A 21489-nucleotide genomic window follows, 5' to 3' on the forward strand; every position below is an offset into this window, starting at 1 on the left:
TTTAGTGGAGTAACTTTAAAGGGATAGTCGACCCAAAAATGAAAATTTTGTCAGTAATTATTTACCCTCATGTTGTTCCAAACCTGTAAAACCTTCGTTCACAAATAAAGATATTTTTGATGAAATCCGAGAGCTTTTTGACCCCACAGAAGAGAAGAAATGGTTGAATAAAGTTCTCATTGTTGTTTTCTTTGCACACAAACAATATTCTTGTCATTTCATAACATTACGGTTGAACCACTGATGTCACTACTTACTACTTCCTGGGCCTGAACGTGTCAGTTGCATTGCTGTCTATGCAGGGTCACAAAAGCTCTCGGATTTAATCAAAAATATCTTAATTTGTGTTCCGAAGATGAACAAAGCTCTTACGGGTTGGGAACAAGATGAGAGTAATTTATGACAGAATTTTCATTTTTGGGTGAACTATTCCTTTAAGACTATAAAAGTTTTTCAAACAAAGCTATTTAAAGGAGAAGTCCACTTCCAAAACAAAGATTCACATATAATGTACTCACCCCCTTTTCATCCAAGATATTCATGACGTTCTTTCTTCAGTTGTAAAGAAATTTTTTTTGAGGAAACCGTTTCAGCATTTTTCTCCATATAATGGACTGATATGGTGCCCCGATTTTGAACTTCCAAAATGCAGTTTAAATGCGGCTTCAAATGATCCCAAATGCGGATGTAAATGATTCCAGCCGAGAAAGAAGGGTCTTATCTAGCAAAACGATTGGTTATTTTCATTAAAAAAATACAATTTAAATACTTTTTAATGTCAATCGCTCGTCTTGTCTTACTCTGCCTGGACTTTTTTTCTGGTTCATGACAGTTAGTGTATGTCAGAAAACTCTCATCTCATGTTCTCCCTCAACTTCAAAATCGTCCTATATCGCTGTTTCACCTTTTTTGTTAAAGGTGTTTGCTCTTCTTTGCATGTTTACCTTGTGTCGGTAATTCTGTAGCGATGTAGGATGATTTTGACATGATTTTTGAAGTTGAGGTAGAAAATGTGAGTTTTTCGACATACCCTAACTGTCTTGAGTCAGAATACACAGAGTTTAGGGAGAGAAAGACAAGAGGAGCGTTTGAGATTAAAAAGTACTTAAATTGTATTTTTTTAAATGAAAGTAGACCCTTTAATGAATAAGACCCTTCTTCCTCAGCTGGGATTGTTTACAATCGTATTTGGGATCGTTTGAAGCTGCATTTAAACTGCATTTTGGAAGTCGAAAATCGGGGCACCATATCAGTCCATTATATGGAGAAAAATGCTGAAATGCTTTCCTCAAAAAACATAATTTCTTTACGACTGAAGAAAGGAAGACATGAACATCTTGGATGACAAGGGGGTGAGTACATTATATGTGAATCTTTGTTTTGGAAGTGGACTTCTCCTTTAATTTTTTCTACTGTTGCTAGTTTTAACTCTTGCAGCACTTTCTTGTTGATTTGGAATGTGTTTGCACGGTTTCTGTTTTCCATCATGGAGTTTCTTTGTGGAGTGTAAACTGTGTGTTTACATAGCTTTTTAAAAATGGCATGTGCTGTTTCGTATGGCATGCAATGTACCTTTACGCCACTTCTTCAGTGCTGGGTTAAACCCTATAAGTAGGAAATAATTTATTTCCCCAAAAGTTGTTTCTAAAACTAACGTCGGTCCCAAAAAGTGGCTATGTACGACAGTAGATACATGAACTATGAAAACGTTCCTATGGCGTGAGAGCCCCTTTTGTAGAGATTGATGATACTGCAGGTTTGTGTTTGATTAGTTGTGTCAGTGACCCGGAGGATGTTCCAGTAGCACTTGGTTAACTTAGTGGTTAATTCATGGTTCATACTTTGTTTAGGCATGTTCATATTTTCCTCTTTCTGTATTTAAGTCTGGACTGACAACTTACATTACCTTGGGAGATATATCGTTATGTCCACGTAGTCATAACACTCGTGCCTGATGTGAATTTCAAGTTTTGCTGGTTCTAAACTATTTGTATCAGGGAAGTTGAGTGTCTAAGTTTTACTGGTCTTGACTTTAGACATGTGCCGTTCACGCAAAACTGATAAAGTGTGTAATTTCTGCACCACTACGCCTGTAGCTTTTAAAACCGTTTAAATTACTAAACACTCCCTTGTCTTCTTTGGGACAAACCAGTAGTAAAACTCACCCTAAACTGGCGGCAACTGGATGTTGAAATAAACAAACGGTGGTAATTATACACTTGAGCCGTTTTGACTGAATGGCACACCTTTTAAGATCACCTTTGACATCCAAGATTATTACTACAAATATCTTAACTGTTAAGACCAAAGGAGCAGAAGTTTCTTTCACAGTTTTTTATTTCAAGTCTGCGTTCCTCAGCTGGTGCTCATTTCTTTGAAGACATATTGAATGCAGGTGGTTTGTGTTATTTTGCAGAGAGGAGCAAATTTATGTCTTTTGATATCATATCATAAGAACCTGTCAGACGACACCCTTGTGAAAAATGAGTGTGCTTAATTCTATTGAATGTGCACTTGTTGTGCACTTAATCTTAAAAGTGTATTTTTAAAAAGCTGGACTTGCATTTAATATAATATTGAAATAAAAGGATGCTAAAGTGTACTTAGAGATCACTTAATGACTGTTTCTTAACAGTTAAATACACTTTTAGAAAGTGCACTGTTATACGTTTTATTTTAAAGTGCATGGTAAATCGTTATGTTTTTAATAAACTTTTGTCTTGCGTTAAAGAAGTACACTTAAAGTGTCAACTAATGTACTAAAGCACATGTATGTACTTGCAATGTATAATTTGATATTACATTTAAATTTAATATATTTTAAATGTACTAAACTGCAACTTCATTACAAATGTGTAATTGTAATTATATGTAAATACATGAGACAGAAGTTTTAATATGATATTAAAATTATATTAAAGTATATTTTACACTAATGAATTACAACATTTGCAAAATATTTACCACAAAAGTAATTATGAAATTACATATAAAGATCTGCTAAAGCTGTACATAAGTGGGCCAAAATGCATTTTCAGGTTCATCTAATTGCTTTTAATATAAATTTATGTTATAATGCATTTTCATTTTATTGTAAAAAACATGCAGTTAAGTGTCCAGAAACATTACATTAAGTATATAACGAATAAAATATTTCATATTTTTTTAGTATTTATTTTGAATGATTATTAGCTTTTAAACTTTAAAACCGCCTTCTGTTCCTTTACGAATCCCAGTTTGGGAAACCTTGATGTAATGTAATGTTTAATACACTTTATGTTAATACAATGAATATATTATATGTGACCCTTGACCACAAAACCAGTCATAAGAGTGAACTTTTTCATAGGACAATATTTGGCTGATATACAACTATTTGAAAATCTGGAATCTGATGGTGCAAAAAAATCTTAGGTCAAAAGTAATCTAAAATAATCAAACTACAGACTACAATTTATAAGTAATCTACCCAGCACTGATAATAAGTATGCTAAAGTGCACTTCTTTTTCACAAGGATAGGATTGCCAAAAAGTTGATGAATCCCTTGAAATATTAGGTGCATGCTTTTCCAAAAAAGTCCAGGTAATCAATCCACCAAAATGCATGTGTCTCTCTTTTTTCAGGCTAACAATGCTGTAGATTTTGCTGGAGATTCCTGACCATTTCGTCTTCGTGGCACATATTGCACCCCATCTCTTCTTCTCACAAACCATCTTCATCATCCCACACCCGAAGCCATCATGACGACCTCTTCTTTACGGCGGCAGATGAAGAACATTGTGAACAACTACACGGATGCAGAGATCAAAGTCAGGGAGGCGACCTCCAACGACCCGTGGGGTCCTCCGAGCTCGCTCTTGATGGAAATCGCAGACCTGACCTTCAACGTGGTGGCCTTCACCGAGGTTATGGGCATCATCTGGAAGAGGCTCAACGACCACGGCAAGAACTGGCGGCACGTGTACAAGGCCCTCACTCTGCTGGACTATCTGATCAAGTCAGGATCAGAGCGAGTGGCTCAGCAGTGCAAAGAAAACATCTACGCCATCCAGACTCTCCGGGATTTCCAGTACATCGACCGGGAAGGGCAGGACCAGGGCATGGGTGTGCGGGAAAAGTCCAAGCAGCTGGTGGCTCTGCTCAGGGACGATGAGCGCCTCAAACAGGAGAGATCGCAGGCGCACAAGACCCGTGAGCGGGTGACGGGAACCAGCAGTGCCATGGGTTATGGATCTTTACCACCTCCCTATCCAGGACGTCACACCGGTCAGCCCAACGTGGAAGTGTATGGGGAAGAGCATAGCAGGGTGAGGCACTCGCCCTCCTCCTTCAACTGTGAGTATGACTTGAATGCCTTGGATAAATCACACAAAACTGCAACCAAAAATGAATATTCTGTCATTAATTACTCACCCTCATGTCGTTCCAAATCTGTAAGACCTTTGTTCATCTTCAGAACACAAATTAAGATATTTTTGATGAAATCTGAGAGTTTTCATAACCCTGCATAGACAACGCAACTGACATCTCCAAGACCCAGAAAGGTAGTGAGTACATTGTTAAAATAGTCCATGTGACATCAGTGGTTCAACCTTAATTTTATAAAGCAATGAGAATACTTTCTGTGTACAAAGGAAGCAAAAATAACAACTTTACTTAACACTTCTTCTAGCGTTGTCTTTCAAATCAATATATTGTTTTTTGTGAATGAGTGAACGAGGTGAACATTTTACATCATTTTGCAGCCTACCGCATCCATTTCTCAAAAGTCTTGTGCTTCTTGTGTTTTGGCCTTATTTCAGTGACTTAAAAATTTTAGTTTTTCACTAACCACGCATAAACGTTATTTTCTCAAAAACACAAACATGTACATTTATGTTGCTTACATATTATTGTCTGATTACAGCGTAATCATACTTTAGCCATTACTATGTTTTTAAGCCATTGAAAAAAGCACAAATGTCAGGGCATATTAAGGGTGTTTGATCATCTTTGCATGTGTTCACTTTGCAAAGACTGGGTCGGTACTTCTGCAGCGAGGATGATTTTGAAATCAGTTTTGAAGTTGAGGGAGAAAATACGATTGGAGTTTTTCGACATACCTTAACTGTCTTGAGTCAGAATACACAGAGTTTAGGAAAAGCAAGACAAGACCAGCATTTGAGATTGAAAAGTATTTAAACTGTATTGTTTAATAAAAATAACCGATCGTTTCGCTAGATAAGACCCTTCTTTCTCGGCTGGGATCGTTTACAACCACATTTGTGATCGTTTGAAGCCGCATTTAAACTTTTGGAAGTTCAAACTCGGGGCACCATATCAGTCCATTCAGAAACATAAAACACAAATTTATTTCAGTGCTAGTTTGGACAACATTGTCTTGCCTCCTTTGAAGTTGCAGTTTTTATTCCACTACACTGACTACGTTAGAGATCAGATAGTTTATGCTGGATTCACTGTTTAGATGCGCTCGAAAACATGCATGCTGCATTCATCTACTGGTTGAAGTTTTGTAAATGCAACAAACACAGACAGTTATCATTCACTGGTGTGGATGCAAATATAGTTATCTTTATAGTTATAGTTATCGTTCTTGGTGTGAACGGGCCTTAACTCCAAAATTTTTTTAAAGATTTATTTTTGCCATTTTTGCCTTTATTTTGATAGGATAGTATAGCAGTGACAGGAAGCAAAGTGGGAAAAAGAGAGGGGGGTGGGATCGGGACTATGAGCCGGGATATAAACTTGGGATGCCCACAGCACAACAGCACTATATGTCAGCACGCTGCCCACAAGGCTATTGGCACCGACCTAACACAATTCAGTATGGAATAGATCACAGTCTTTGTAACATGTTTCTAGCAATGCATTTCTATCATTTATAATGTGTTTAGAAACAATTGTCTGAGTTGCCTTTACACAGACTAAATATGGTTACTGGAACCTTTAATGTGCTTGCTTGACATGCAAGAACAAATCTCACTGGATTTTATTATGAAGTTTTTGAAGCAACAAAGTTTTGGGCGAATGGAGGGATAAAAATCTCTCAGGTTTCATTAAGCATGTCTTTGTGTTCCGAAGGTGAACGAAAGTCATAGAGTTTGGACACAAGAATGTGAGTCAATCATGAAAGAATTTTCATTTTTGCATGAGCTATCCCTTAAAGGGATAGTTTACCCCAAAATTAAAATCCTGTCATTAATTTCTCACCCTTATGTCGTTCCAAACCCATAACACAAATTAATATATTTTTGATGAAATCTGAGAGCTTTCAAATTCTGCACAGACAGCAATGCAACTGAGGCATTGAAGGCCCTGAAAAGTTTCAAGAACATCGACAAAATACTTCATGTATTCATAACCATGATTTTATGAAGCTACGAGAATACCTTTTGTGCAAAAAAAGGGTGAAAAAAGGGCACCTAGGGTGGTGCAAAGAAAAGAATAATTGAATAAAGTATTTTTTTGGTGCACAAAAAGTATTCTTGTAGCTTCATAAAATTACGGTTGAACCACTGATGTCACATGGACTATTTTAATGTTCTTGGTACCTGTCTGTACCTTGAACGTGGAAGGACCCTTGTCTTCTACACAGGCTCATCAAAAATATCTTAATTTGTGTTCTGAAGATGAACAAAGGTCTTACGGGTTTGAAAAGAGGGTGAGTAATTAATGACAGAATTTTCATTTTCGGGTGAACTACACTGCCCTCCAAAAGTTTGGAAACACCCCTGACAAAGTGTGGTTTTGGATGATATCAGCATAAATCTTCACCATTTTTTTCATTGCAAATACATTAAAGTAACTTGACATTATCATTGAAGGCCAGCAATAATAATTTTCATTTTGATTACATAATAATGGCAATATATACATGTCCCTTTGTCAGCTGTGATGCCTGGTCACTGGTTTAAACTTGACCCAGGTTTTTAAAAGATTTTTGGGTCAGCACACGTTAATAGCTTCAACAACTGATTGCCAATTAAGTTTAGATTACAATGAATTTAGGCCCAGATTATGCAGAGCTGTAATAGCTGCTAATTCTGGATATTTTGATGAATCAAAAATTTATGTTTTTTCTACGTGTAAACTGTTTATGTAATAAAATATGTTTTCGTAGTTTGTGTTGTCCCTTATCAGTGCAAAATTATCACAAAAAAAAGGATTCATGCCACTATTGTCCAAAACCCCACTCATCTAGGGCATTTCCAAACTTTTGGAGGGCAGTGTATCACTTTAAATGTCTGGACACATTTGTTTCACTTTGATTTCTTTGAAATCAAGAGTATTACCTTCATTCATTGACTGGGGATTTGGAAATGGTTTTATAATCAGTCAGCTTCTGAAGTTACCTAAGCCAATGTCAATAGTGAAAAATGTGTACACACAATGTTTACATAGGTGTATACACATAGCCTTGTGCTTTTAACCCACATGTGTCATTCTTTTGGAAGTTCTACTTCCTCTTTTTTGTGAGAGTTTGATTCCTATAGCTTTAATGGGAAGAGCCTTATGAGGGTGTGGATGACTCCCCCTGATCACTTGATGCAAGTGTAGCTGTGGACCGGATATGCATTTACATTCTTCTCATGTTCTGTCATATACTTACTCTCATGTCTTTCCAAACTGTATTTTTTTTGCATGTTGGACATCAAATGAAACTTTTACACACAGTAGGGAATTTTGACACAGATTGTTTCCATACATCAGTGGTTGCTTGCCATCCTGCCTGGCTTCTACAGTTTGGCCCGCAGTTTAGAAACTGTTAAAAACCGTCATAAATGCATGAAAGATGTTCTTCCTCTGCATATTTACAGAGAAAAACAGTGAAACACAGATCATTTTTGTTATATTTTCTGAATCATTAAATTCTTCACATAGTTATGCAGCAGAGCTCCAGTATATGACTGTGCCTCTACAGCATTTATACTCTACAGTTACAGTATTATAGTGAACATTCTAGATTAAATGACACGGACACTGTCAGTGGAGTCTTCTTAAAGGGAGGCCATTGGTTAATGTATAAGCATGAAAATTTATAGAAAGAAATATGTTTAAAAATGAAGACAAAAAATGTGGACCGTAAGTTTAAAACGCATCAGTCTGAATGTGTACAGAAAACAAAAATGAAAGCATTTCTCTTGGGCCATTCACTCAGGACTGATACTGATTGATTTGTTGATTTTATAATTAGAATTTTGAATTTGATTACAAAATGAATTTCTGTTCACTGTTCTTTAATGACAGACTTGTGTTCAGTTTACTAAAAACAAACAATATTGCAATATATTGTATATAATGTATTATGTATTAGCATAAGCCATTTTTTAAAAGAAATTAATACTTTGTTCAGCTCAGATGGATTCAGTTATTTGAAAGTGACAGTAAAGACATTTATAATGTTAAATAAGATATATATTTCAATCAAATGCTGTTCTTTTGAACACCAACGTTCTATTAAATAAAAAAAATCCTGAAAAAAATTATCAAATATATTTACATTTTTATCAGATATATGCAGCTTATCATATATTTAATTTGACTGATGGAAATTTTTAATCTAATTTTATAGTCATGGTTTTCCAGGTTTCAGACCACATATTCAGTTTCTGCAAGGAACTATTTGACATCCGTTAATCTACTGAAATAGTATCTGTGATGGCATAAGGAGCAATGCGGTTTCACTTTTACTTACAATAAACCAACATGCTTGTCGTGATGCCAGGTATTTGGGGAAAGTACAGAAATTTCCCGTCCTGTGTTTCCTTGGGTGCTTAATAAAAAGTGTGGTAATGGTCACCGTTTTCAGGGTCAGATGGTCATGAGCCAGAGTAGATGAGGTTACAAGTTGTGAGTTGTGCCACAGAGGTGCCAGTGGTCATGTGGACTTGATCGTATCTCTACAGCAGTGCATTCCAGGTCAAATGCGGCCATTCAGAGCCACTGTAGTGGAAGTGATCGCAACTGGAAAATGGCACTGCCGGTTTCTGGTTCTTTCCTCTCTTCTGGTCCAGGGCTTTTTTATACGTTAACCCGTTTCCACCACTGAATAAAAAATAAAAAAAAAAGGTCATTGCGACTTTTTATCTCACAATTCTGACTTTTTCTCGCAATTGTGAGATATAAACTAACAATTGTGAGTTATAAAGTCAGAACTGTGCAATTCTGAGAAATAGTCAAAATTGCGTGATATAAACTCGGAATTGCGAGTTATAAAGTCAGAAACGAGAAATATAAACTCACAATTCTGAGAAATAAAGTCACAATTCTGACTATTTTTCTCTGAATTGCAAGTTTAGATCTCGCAATTGTGAGTCAGAATTGTGAGATAAAAACTTGCAATTTTGAGAACATCAAATCAGTCTTTTCCCCCTCAAAAATGGACTTTATAACGCGTAATTGCAAGTTTATATCTCAGAATTTACAATTTTTTGTTATTTAGTGGCAGAAATAGTCTTCCATAGTTTTTTCCTGAGGAAGCAGGAAAAAAGTAAATAGATAGTAAATAGATAAATAATGATAAAGAAAAATAAAACAACAGATATACAACGGTTACTGTACAGACATGAAAATAGCATGCATAATAGCACGTGAAAAGCTTGTGCAGCACAGGCTCTGGGATGCGCGTCCACGATGCTATGAATTATTAATGGGTCGTTCTTGAACGATTCTTTCATTTTGAACGAATCTTAATGTGACTCGGGAAGAACGAGTTGTCTCAGGGAGTGATTCCTTCAGTCACACATGTGCAACATCCTATTAGGTTCTGTACTGGAATTAGTTCACCTGTTTTGAGTCTGTGGGTTTTTCGAGTCGTTCGTTCATCTTATGGGGCTGTCACGTGATGAACGAACAATTCAGACCCGAAAACTTGTCAGATAAGAGGTGAGGTGAGCTAATCATAGACTAAAGACCCAGGTAAACAATGAATTAATATTTTCTGTTTCTTATAGCATTATAGTTTTGTCTTGTTTGTAGTGTGATCAACATTTGTGTAAGCACTAGATGTGTTAGGGAAGTAACACGTAACATTTTAATTATATTTTGCTAAAATGAACGAAATGACTTGAAAAAAGATTCATTCATTTTGCTGAACGAGACTCAAAGGTCTGAGTTGGTAAAATGATCCGAACTTTCCATCACTACTACGAATCACGTGTAAGTTCATGGTCTGTGTACTGAGTATGGCAAAAAACTCCATCTTATTTTCTCCTACAACTTGAGAGGACGACATCGTTGTACCTTTTTGTTTGTAAACAATGTTTACAAACTTACTTGTGCTTTCTTAGTCTTTGCACGTTCGCTTTGTAAACACTGGGTCTGTAGTTCCGCGTGACCTTTCGACGTGATTCAATAGTATGTAGTGTCGTGAACGCGCATCCCAGAGCCTGTGCTACACAAGCTTTTGTGCTTAAAAAGTATATAAAACTTTATTTTACCAAAAAAATTACCAATCGTTTCACTGGATAAGACCCTTCTTCCTCGGCTGGAATCAGTTAGAGCCTTTTGAAGCTGCGTTTAAACTACATTTTGGAAGTTCAAAATCGGGGCACCAATGAAGTCCATTATATGGAGAAAAATCCTGAAATGTTTTCCTCAAAAAATATAATTTCTTCACGACTGAAGACAGAAAGACATGAACATCTTGGATGACAAGGCAGTGAGTAAATTATTTGTGAATTTTGGAAGTTTTGGAAGTGGACTTCTCCTGTAACACTTAATTAACATTGATAGAATCAGTCTAAACATCCAACAGAATTGTAACATACAGAGAAGAGACTTCGTCTTCTCATTTGAGAAGTCCAGCACATGCCACAGATGGGTGAGCTGCCAGATAAAACCTGTACGGGGGGGTTATTATAATGTAAGCCCCATCGCCCCTTCCCTCCTCTCCTTGCCCCACACAGACACCCCATTGTTTCGGCAGCAGAGTCAAACAGGCACAGGAAAGCAATTCCAGCCCGGGCATGGAACAACAGTGATTTGGGTGCTTGTTTAACATTCAGTGGCGGTGCCAGTCCTTTCTCATCCAAAGCAAGAGGTTGAATCAAGCATTTTCTTTTTTCTTCCTCCCAGCCTCCTCTTCCTCCCCTCATCTGGCCCCAGATCTGGAGCGAGCACGGCCGCAGACGAGCGGAGAGGAGGAACTCCAGCTGCAGCTGGCCTTGGCCATGAGCCGAGAGGAGAGCGAGAAGGTGAGCTTCACACACACACTGTTACACACACATATACATGCCTATTATTAACTACACTGGTTTTACTTCAGGATGCAGATTTGAATTTGGATTGATTTGAATTTGCAGATTGAATCACATGGTACTAAAGGTACTCTCTATAATCTAGTTGCTTATTAGTATCATATTTACTGATTATAGTTAACAGTAGTAGTAACAAATAAAAGCCACACATAAATGTTTAGTAGTAGTAACAAATAAAAGCCAATAAACTTGGGTTAATTCGTTAATATAAAGGTGCAAAAATATTATAGTATTATTTTCTGATTTATAGAATAAGGTAAATGTGCCTTTGATATAGAAATGGTCTGAACATCAAAGAGAAAAGCAGAAATGCAAAGATTAGTAAATTATTAATATCAAAAGTCATCTTTAACACTGTCCAACAGCAACATCAACTGAAAAAGGTAACAGTTAACTAATTAACAGTTAGTACAAATTATAAATCAAATTATAGTCATACATTATGCGTAATGTTAAAAATGTTTAAATAAACTTCATGTAAATGGGTTACTTGGTCATTATAAAGATACAAAAATATTATACACTGAAAGAAAATGTGAGTAGAAACAATTTGGTGGAACAATTGGTGGAATGGACCTTCAGTGCAGGGACAGAAATCTCTCAGAGTTTTAATTTGAGTTAATAATGACATTTTTGGATGAACAATCCCTTTAATAAGGGTAAACTATTAGATCAAAATAGAACTTTTGTGGCTTTTACATAAAAAGTACATTAGGTCCATCATAACAAACCAGGGCCCGTATTCACGAAACATCTTTAGGCTAAAAGTAGCAAATAACTTGCTGATTTAGGAGAAAAGCTTAAGAATAATGGGCATGTCAATCCTAAATTTAGGACTCCTACATTTTTGCTCTAAGAGTATTTCACAAAGCATTTTAGTGCTAAAACTAGCTCCTAAAGCTGTGAAACTCTGGAGTAGTGAAGAGAACTCCTAAGTCACTAAGACTTAAATCACAAAAATATCATCCCTGCTGAAACAAAACAATACAAACAATCACAGAAATTCTAATGGTTTCCACTACAAACACCATTACAAACATTGCAAATCAACTTTTACCCATTAAAAACATTGAAAAGGGTTTTCTGTAGTGTGTTTTGGGATATATTCCATTAGGAATTCCAGTTACCAGTAGAAACCAACAGGCATCATTACAGATTCCATTAAAACTAGTACAATTCCCTTTATAACCAGTAAAACCATTACAAGCTCTGTGACAGTTTTTATTGTGTATTTCAGCAGGGCTAAAATGGCTGTTGCCAGCGATCTGCCTTGGAACGCAAACATTTTAGAAACACATTGCATTAATTTGCACACATTTTCATGTGCATGTTTTTTGGTTTTGGAGGTTATCCCAACTCCTAATTTTCCTTTGATCATATCCTTGTTTTTATTAACAAGCTGGTCAAGAAGTAACAGCTGTTCTTGCCTCCAGTATGGTTTTCTTTTACGTTTGCATGTCTTACCATCAGCCGTGATTATTCTACTCTGTTAATCGAAAGGCTGTTAATATGCATGTCCGCTAACTGTTTACGAGAGGCACATATGTAAGAGGCTGACAATTAGCTGAACATATACTTGTTGAATTAGTGACACTTAGACTGCATTTTAAAATCTTTTTTTGAATATGGCAACATAATATCACACTCTACAATATTTCTATGAATAAATCTCTGACAGAGACCCCTCCTCTATCAGCCAATCACTGTGTGCATAGTTAGTAAGTATGTTGACGTAATACGTGGCAATGAGGTCAACCTCACCCTTACTCTTAGCTTAAGTCTTCTCTCTGTTCCTTAGTAAAAGTTTGTCTCAGCAACTTTGGTGAATTGGTTTTGAGAGAAAAGCTCTTAGCTAAAAACTTTTACTGCTATTTAGGAGAACTCTTACACTGTAAAAAACAATTTGTTAGTCAACTTTAAATGTTAAGTTGTACTAAGTGACAACTTAAATATTTGAGTTCATTCAACTTAAAATTTTAAAGCAGTTGGGTAACAAGTCTAGCTTTTAAGTTTAACATACCAAATAGTTTGTTTAGTCAACTCAAATATCGAAGTTTTCACTTAGTACAACTTAACATTTCAAGTTGAGTAAACTTATTTGAGTTGACTGAACTTAAAATGTTAAGATTACAGGGTAACAAATTATTTTAAGTTGACTCAACAAATTGTGTTTTTTACAGTGTAGTGGTAAGATCAAATGTTTTGTGAATACAGGCCCAGATGTCTTTATGATTTAGCTCAAAGGCATATTCAAATCTTTGGCTGTTATTATTAAAAATGGTAGTCACTCTTTTTGTCCTCTTCCCTTTATATCACTTGCTTCCAAATAGAAAATTAAATTAAATTGGATATTACTTTGTAATAAACAATAGGAATTATTCACCATTTTTTCTTAAAGTAGAAGTAAGCCTATGGGTGAGACTTCTGGTTCACTATCTGCTATTGGGGGAACGAGAATAACAACGTGCAGTAAACAGTAAAACTGTTTGCACTACAAACCAATATGCTCATAATTAAGATAATACATTATATTATAATAATAATTATAATTAAGGTAATAAATTAAATGAATATGGTAAGACACACCAATTTACAATATCAAGCAGCAAAACTGTTTTGTACAGATAAAAATAGCTGGACGCGGATTAGACCAGAAGCCACACCCGTAAAATTTACAAATGGCCACACCCACATTTACAGGAAGTAAAAGTTGGATATCAACACAGGAATGATGCTGGTATTTCATGTGGTCTTTAATACGGTATTAAACTTTTCATTTAGTCTGAGATCTTTGATTTAGTGTATTAAAATAGTCTTTTGTAACTTGCTTCATGGAGGTCATTTGTCTTCAATTAGAAGTTTGTAACAACTCATTATTTGGCCAGAGGCTTTAGCAGCGCACCAAATTTCCAATTAGCATATGGGCTAATGATTTGTTTTTGTAGTGCACTTGAGGTGAGACCGACATGTTGCTGTCTCCATTCAGCGTTGTCCAGAAAGAGCTCAGTAATCATCCGACAGTGTTGCCAGTGTGTGAAGAGAGCGCATTAGCATCCTCACTCACTGATAATGCAGGTCTAAGTGAAGCCACAATGACTCTGAGTGTGTTACTGGCCTGGAGCATTGATCCAGCGCTCATAAATCAGACTAAGTGGAACTGCTCTGTTGTTTTGTTGATGTTTAGGGAATACACTGCCCTCCAAAAGTTTGGAAACACCCATGGCAAGGTGTGGTTTTGGACGATATCAGCATAAATCCTTATCATTTTTTGGTGCAGATACATTAAAATAACTTGACATTATCATTGAAGACCAGCAATAATAATTTTCATTTTGATTACATAATAATGGCAATATATACATGTCAAAGTCAGACATGCCCCTTTGCCAGCTGTTATGCCTGGTTACTGGTTTAAACTTGGCCCAGGTTTTTAAAGATTTTTGGGTCAGCACACCTTAATAGCTTCAACAACTGATTGACAATTAAGTTTAGAATACAATGAATTTAGGTCCAGATTATGCAGAGCTGTAATAGCTGCTAATGCTGGATATTTTGATGAATCGAAAATTTAATTTTTTTCTATGTATAAACTGTTTATGTAATAAAATAGTTTTCGTAGTTTGTGTTGTGCCTTATCAGTGCAAAATTATCACAAATGCAAAAAGGATTCATGCCAGTATTGTACAAAACCACACTTCTCTAGGGCGTTTCCAAACTTTTGGAGGGCAGTGTATGTGCTATGCACGATGTGCAGTACTTTAGCTTTAGACCCAGCAGTCTGGTGTTGCCTTTTATTACACTATTTTAAAATGGTCTTATATTCACCAAAGGTGCATTTATTTCAGCAAAAATACAGTAATAATGTGAAATATTAATACCATTTAAAATATTTGTTTTCTATTTAATATATTTTAATTTGTAATTTATTCCTGTGATGCAAAGCATCATTACTTCAGTTTTCAGTGGCACATAGAAATCATTCTAATATGTTGATTTACTGCTAAGGAAACATTTTGTATTATTATTATTTTGTATTGTATTTATTTCTCTGCTTAATAACTGTTAGCATGCTAGTAGCACAGCTACTATAGCACTTTTGTTTGTTTGTGCTGTGATAAAGCTCAATTGGCACCCTCAGGTTTGTTTGTTCCTCACTAACCTCATTCCTCTTCTCCTCCAGCCTGCTCCAGCTGTTGATATTGATGAACAGACTCAGCTTCAGATCGCAATGAGTCTCAGTAAGGAGGAGGCGCACAAGGTACTGCAACCCCACGAGTCACTGGTACACCTCCCCTTCATTCATTAGTTATCAAGTAGTATCAGTATTATTCCTGTATGTTGTGTGACACTGCTTGAATTTGGTCTGATTGTGTCTCTTTAGCCAGCTCCTCCTCCCGCTGCTGCTCTGGATATGGATGAAGAGGCACAACTTCAGCTGGCCCTCACTCTCAGTAAAGAGGAACATCAGCAGGTACAACCGTGGATCATGAGCTGCATAGATTAATAGCTATTGTAAAGGATTAGTTCACTTTCAGAATAAAAGTTTCCTGATAATTTCCCATCCAAGATGTTCACGTCTTTCTTTCTTCAGTCGAAAAGAAATTATGGTTTTTGAGGAAAATGTTCCAGGATTTTTCTCCATATAGTGGACTTCAGTGGGGATGAACAGGTTAAAGGTCCAAACTGGAGTTTCAGTGTAGCTTCAAAGCGCTCCATATGATCCCAGCCAAAGAATAAGGGTCTTATCTAGTAAACGATCAGTCATTTTCTAAAAAAAAATAAAAATGTATATACTTTTTAACCACAAATGCACATCTTGCACTAGCTCGACCTCACGCATTGCACTTTGGAAAGGTCACGCATAATGTAGACAGAAGTACCGACCCAGTGTTTACAAAGCAAACGTGCAAAGAAAGTCAAACGCCCTTTACAAAAAAAGGTAAAACAACAATGTCGGACGATTTTGAATTTGGAGGAGAAAATGAGATGGATTTTTTCGCCTTACCCTACCTTTTTGAACCGGAATATGCAGATGCGTGACCTTTCCAATGCGATTACATTATGTGTGAAGTTGTAGTGTTGGTTTTTTTTTTTACCAACCGTTTCACTAGATAAGACCCTTATTCCACAGCTGGGATCATGTCAAGCCCATTGAAGCTGCAATTAAACTGCAATTTGGACCTTCAACCCTTTGATCCCCATTGATGTCCAATATCCTCAAAAACCTTAATTTCTTTTCGACTGAAGAAAGAAAGACATGAACATCTTGGATGACATGGGTGTAAGTAAATTACTTACTAATTAATTCTGTCTTCAGTCGTAAAGAAATTATGTTTTTTGAGGGAAACGTTTCAGCTTATTTCTCCATATAATGGACTGATATGGTGCCCCGAGTTTGAACTTCCAAAATGCAGTTTAAATGCAGCTTCAAATGATCCCAAATGCAGTTGTAAATGATCGCAGCAGAGAAAGAAGGGTCTTATCTAGCGAAACGATTGGTTATTTTCATGAAAAAAATACAATTTAAATACTTTTTAATCTCAACTGAATTCAGACAGTTGGGATATGTAGAAAAACTCAGATCTTATTTTCTTCGTCAACTTCAAAAATTATTTTAAAATCATCCTACATCACTGCAGAAGTACCGACCCAGTTATTGCAAAGTGAGCATGCAAATCAAATACTCTTAACAAAAAAGGTAAAACAGCGATATAGGACGATTTTGGAGTTGAAGGAGAACATGAGATGGGAGTTTTTCCACATACCCTAACTGTCATAAAACGGAACAAAAACAGTCCAGGCAGAGCAAGACAAGACGAGCGTTTGACATTAAAAAGTATATAAATTGTATTATTTTTATGTAAATAACCGATCGTTTCGCTAGATAAGACCCTTCTTCCTTGGCTGGGATTGTTTACAACCACATTTGAAGTCACATTTAAACTGCATTTTGGAAGTTCGAACTCGGGGCACCATATCAGTCCATTATATGGAAAAAATGCTGAAATATTTTTCTCAAAAAACACAATTTCTTTACGACTGAAGAAAGAAAGACATGAATATCTTGGATGACAAGGGGGTGAGTACATTATGGACTTCTCCTTTAGTTGCCTCAGTATTAGGTCAAGCAGACAAAAAGGCCTATACTTCAATTGTGCAAATCAGTTTCAACTTCTCAATTTCACACTGTTTTGCATCACAGTTGTAATTTATTATGAATCTCACAAGTACTCATAAGAGTCATTTTATGGTGAAATCAGATTTTCCTTGAGTTCCTTGAGTTCAGTGCACTTTGAAAACGAGCTGTAATTTTTAGAACTCAAAACATCCATCCCAAACCAAAAGTACCATCTATTAAAAACTAAACTGCCAAAATGGCTTGTTCTGAAATCCTTGGCCTGCCCATTCATAGATTGTGTCTAAAAGAGGAAAAATGGCTGGTTTTGGAAGGCACATTCAGATTCAGTGCCTCATATTTTCCTAACATACTGTCTACTCGGGTAGCTTCATCTGGTCATTTTATGGCAGCGGTACATTAAATTAGTGTATAAATCATTAACAGTTTTCAACTCGTGATTCAATTTCTACTGAGAAAAAAAGGTAGACTTTAAATATTCATTTGGTTGCCTCTCAGTTCAATTTGTTTGAGATCATCACACATGATTTTATGGTGTGCTGGGAGTGAGTTTAGTCCAGTCCAGACCTGATCAGTTTCCTCAAGAGGTGTTTTCATACAGTCACTGACTGACTGGGTAGCAGAACAGGTTTTGAGACACAACTATAATGAGTAAATAAGGAATAAGTAGGATAATGCAACTATTTCTGATATTAGAGCTATTGACTATGAAAAGTGCGGTTATTTTGTCAAACCTTGTGCTGTTCCTGGTTGCACGTATCGCCTACAGCTTTGCATATCCCAACATTAGGACAGTACCTGAAGTTTATTTTTAACAACATTCATGGTCATTTCAGTCCGATTCTATCAGTTTTAATGGTGTATTTCAGTGTGGAATGTTTTGTGAATTTGTCACAATGTAATGCAGCCTTGAAAAGTCTTTTATTGAAGGATGAGTGAATTACTAAAACTACATTAAACTCAACAACGTACATGCTTTTTTCCACAAAGAGTAAAGCAGAAACAAATGACTTCTTTTTAAGGGTCAGCAAGATGGTGAAAGTGGAAAAAAGTATAATAGGTCGACTGTGCATACTTGCTCTAGTTGTGTTCTTAAGGATGTGTTGAACCCTGACACGTCTTCTATGTCGGTTACTAGGAGGAGCGAAGTCGGCAGGGAGACGAGTCGTTGCTCCAGAAAGCACTCGAGGAGAGCAAACGAGAAATGGAGGCCAAAGGAGGAAGAGTATGAAACTCTTTTAACCTGTTCGCTATTTATGAGCTCATAAGTCTTGCATTTATTAGGAAAAGATAAATGGATTGACAAATCATGTGTAGTCGTTCCTACTGTAAACAAGAAGACAAAAATAAAAACAGATATTGACAGACAACAACAGTGAGGTGTGGACCACCATTCTGCTTTCCTTAGAAGTGTATGGGAAAAAGCTCATTTTTAGTTTGTCACATAAATTCAAGGTACTGTATTGCAGTTAAATGTCCCCATTGCAGGCTTTTTCTGAACGCTTGTGTATAGATGCATGCCGTAGTGATCTAAAAAATCTTTCTGAATGTGCTGAAAGTGCTTTTCTGTCCTTTCTTTTGGCAGTCTGCCATGTTGGATCTTGCAGATATTTTTGCTCCAGCTCCTGATGTGCCCTCTGCTGCCAATACTTGGGATTCATCTGGAGGCCATAGCGGCTTAGCCCAGGCTGGTCCTCTGAGGTCCGACCCCTGGGATAGTCTAGGTAAGCTCATATGACTGTATAGCACCAATTTTCACTCTTTAACATTACAGGTCCACCAAGTATTTTCACTCGTTGTGTCATATAAATCATGTTGTTTCTCATATCCTTAAAAGTTGCTGACAAAATAGAATACGAAATTATTTACTTGTCATGGCTAGTTTTTGCTTGCATTTGGACTCTTTTAGTTGCAAAACAAATGAATCATGGATGACACATACGCCTGTGAATGGAGATTAGTATAGGCGTTCCTCATTGACACTGTTAACCAAAAAGTTAACCAACTATGCCAGTGGCTCTTAACCCTTTTGACTCCAAGGTCTTCTAAGACAATATTTGCAGGCCCCCCAAAATATATCTGATACAACGGTTTTAATGACAGAAATGCTCATTTTCCAACTGTTTATGTAGAGAAGCTAAAACAATTAAAATCCACAATTGCAGTAAATGAATGTTTTTTATGGCTTACACTTTTTATTCTCAAATATCAATTTCTACCCAATAAAGTATTTAATAGCTTGGCAAATGTTTATAAATTTGTTTATGCAGCTTGTCCAAGAAGATTGTTTTGCTGTATGTTTTTACGAAGGATACACGACTAAGATTTTTAATGTTTTTTAAAGAATTGTCTGCTCTCCATGCCTGCATTTAAAAGCAGGAAAAGCAGTAATATTGTGAAATATTTTTACTATTTAAAATAACTGTTTTCTATTTGAATATATTTTAAAATGTAATTTATTCCTGTGATCAAATCTAAAATTTCAGCATCATTACTCCAGTCTTCAGTGTTACATGATCCTTCAGAAATCATTTAAATATGCTGATTTGCTGTTCATTTACTGTTATAATTATTATTATTATTATCAATATTTAAAACAGTTGCATACATTTTTTCAGGTTTCTTTGATGAATAGAAAGATCCAAAGATCAGCAATTATCTGAAACAAAACGCTTTTGTAATATTGTACACTAGACCATTCAAAAGCTTGCAGGAATTATAGAAATTAATCATTTTATTTAGCAAGAATGCTTTAAATCGATTAAAAGTGATGATCAGGAGATTTATAATGTTAAAAAAGATTTCTATTTCAGATAAATGCTGTTTTTCTGAACTTTCTATTCATCAAAGAAACCTGAAAAATTCTATTCAGCTGTTTTTGGCATAATAATAATAATACAGGTTTTTGAGCAGCAAATCAGCATATTAGAATGATTTCTGAAGGACCATGTGAATGGAGTAATGATGCTAAAAATTCAGCTTTTGAAATCACAATAAATTTCATTTTAAAATATATTCAAATAGAAATCAGTTGTTTTAAATAGAAAAAAAATATTTCATAATTTTGCTGTTTTTGCTGAATCAAATAAATGCAGACTTGGTGAGCAGAAGAGACTTCTTTAAAAAAAACATTAAAAATCTTACTGTTAAAAAACTTTTGACTGGTAGTGTGTGTTCAAATTAATGTTAATGCTATGGTTAAAAATTATGTTATTTTAGAAAAGGGTATATCTGGAGTGGAAAACAAAATCATTTCACTTTACCTTAGCTTACATGCATTCGTTTTACACATTAATCTTTTACTTGCTATTTCGTTGCCTGTTATGCATCATGCATATGGGATTATTTTTGTGCCAATAAGAATGAACGTAACTTTATAAAACTGAACGTAACTTTCCAAGAAACGATCAAAAATATGCCACTGCAAAAGAAGAAAAACACAATGAAAATTAAAAAATGAACTCAGTCGCACGAATTTAACATGCTCTTCAAATATGCTTCATTCTTTGTTAATGATTTTCAAAGAATCGATTTCGCGAATCATGGATTCTGAATGCGTTGTCACAGCTTTCGCTTACGCTTCGCAAATTTTCGTTTGCTGTTTTGGCACAAACCTCTCGTGGGGGCGGGCTTAACAGCGATCTACTCTGATTGGCTAATGAGTTTTTGAGGTTAATAAACTCCCCATTCAACTATCCAATTTTCATAGACAAACTCTTCTTTATTGGAATCTCATATACAAACACAATTTTTCTCCCCATAGACAGATAATATGGAATAATAAATATGTTAAATATAAGAACAAAATGATTTTTTATAATAATTGGATTGAAAATGGTATCCTGTTGGTTTCACAGCTGATTAATAATGAAGGACATCTTCTTACTTATAGCGAATTTTTAAAGAAATTTGGTATTCCAATTCCTCCATATGAATACAATATTGTTATTGATGCAATACCAGCGGGATTTGTGAGACTTTTACAAGGTCATAATGAATCCAAACAATCAACATTTAAAAAAGAGATTTTACTAAATGGTATTAATATAAAAGATAAAAAATGCAATAACACTTTTTTTAGATATTTGATTCAT

General features: G+C 35.7%; 2 protein-coding genes across 5 annotated transcripts in view; one reads left to right on the forward strand and one right to left on the reverse strand.

Moving 5' to 3' along the window:
- gas7a (growth arrest-specific 7a) overlaps nucleotides 1-21489 on the reverse strand; it is a 310258-nt gene that overhangs the window by 149183 nt on the left and 139586 nt on the right. The window lies entirely within an intron of this gene.
- The window catches only part of epn3a (epsin 3a), a 32064-nt gene that overhangs the window by 2302 nt on the left and 8273 nt on the right, over nucleotides 1-21489 (forward strand). For 3 of the 4 annotated variants that reach the window (XM_051100463.1, XM_051100479.1, XM_051100489.1), the window contains exons 2-7: nucleotides 3625-4336; nucleotides 11078-11196; nucleotides 15440-15541; nucleotides 15641-15730; nucleotides 18534-18620; nucleotides 18981-19119. In XM_051100463.1, the coding sequence (XP_050956420.1) occupies nucleotides 3742-4336; nucleotides 11078-11196; nucleotides 15440-15541; nucleotides 15641-15730; nucleotides 18534-18620; nucleotides 18981-19119 (1132 nt within the window). In that variant the 5' untranslated portion in view covers nucleotides 3625-3741. The remainder of the gene's footprint in view (nucleotides 1-3624; nucleotides 4337-11077; nucleotides 11197-15439; nucleotides 15542-15640; nucleotides 15731-18533; nucleotides 18621-18980; nucleotides 19120-21489) is intronic. The other variant, XM_051100470.1, reaches the window with a different exon arrangement.

This window comes from Labeo rohita, chromosome 3, assembly GCF_022985175.1.
Source record: "Labeo rohita strain BAU-BD-2019 chromosome 3, IGBB_LRoh.1.0, whole genome shotgun sequence".
NCBI classification, from domain to species: domain Eukaryota; kingdom Metazoa; phylum Chordata; class Actinopteri; order Cypriniformes; family Cyprinidae; genus Labeo; species Labeo rohita.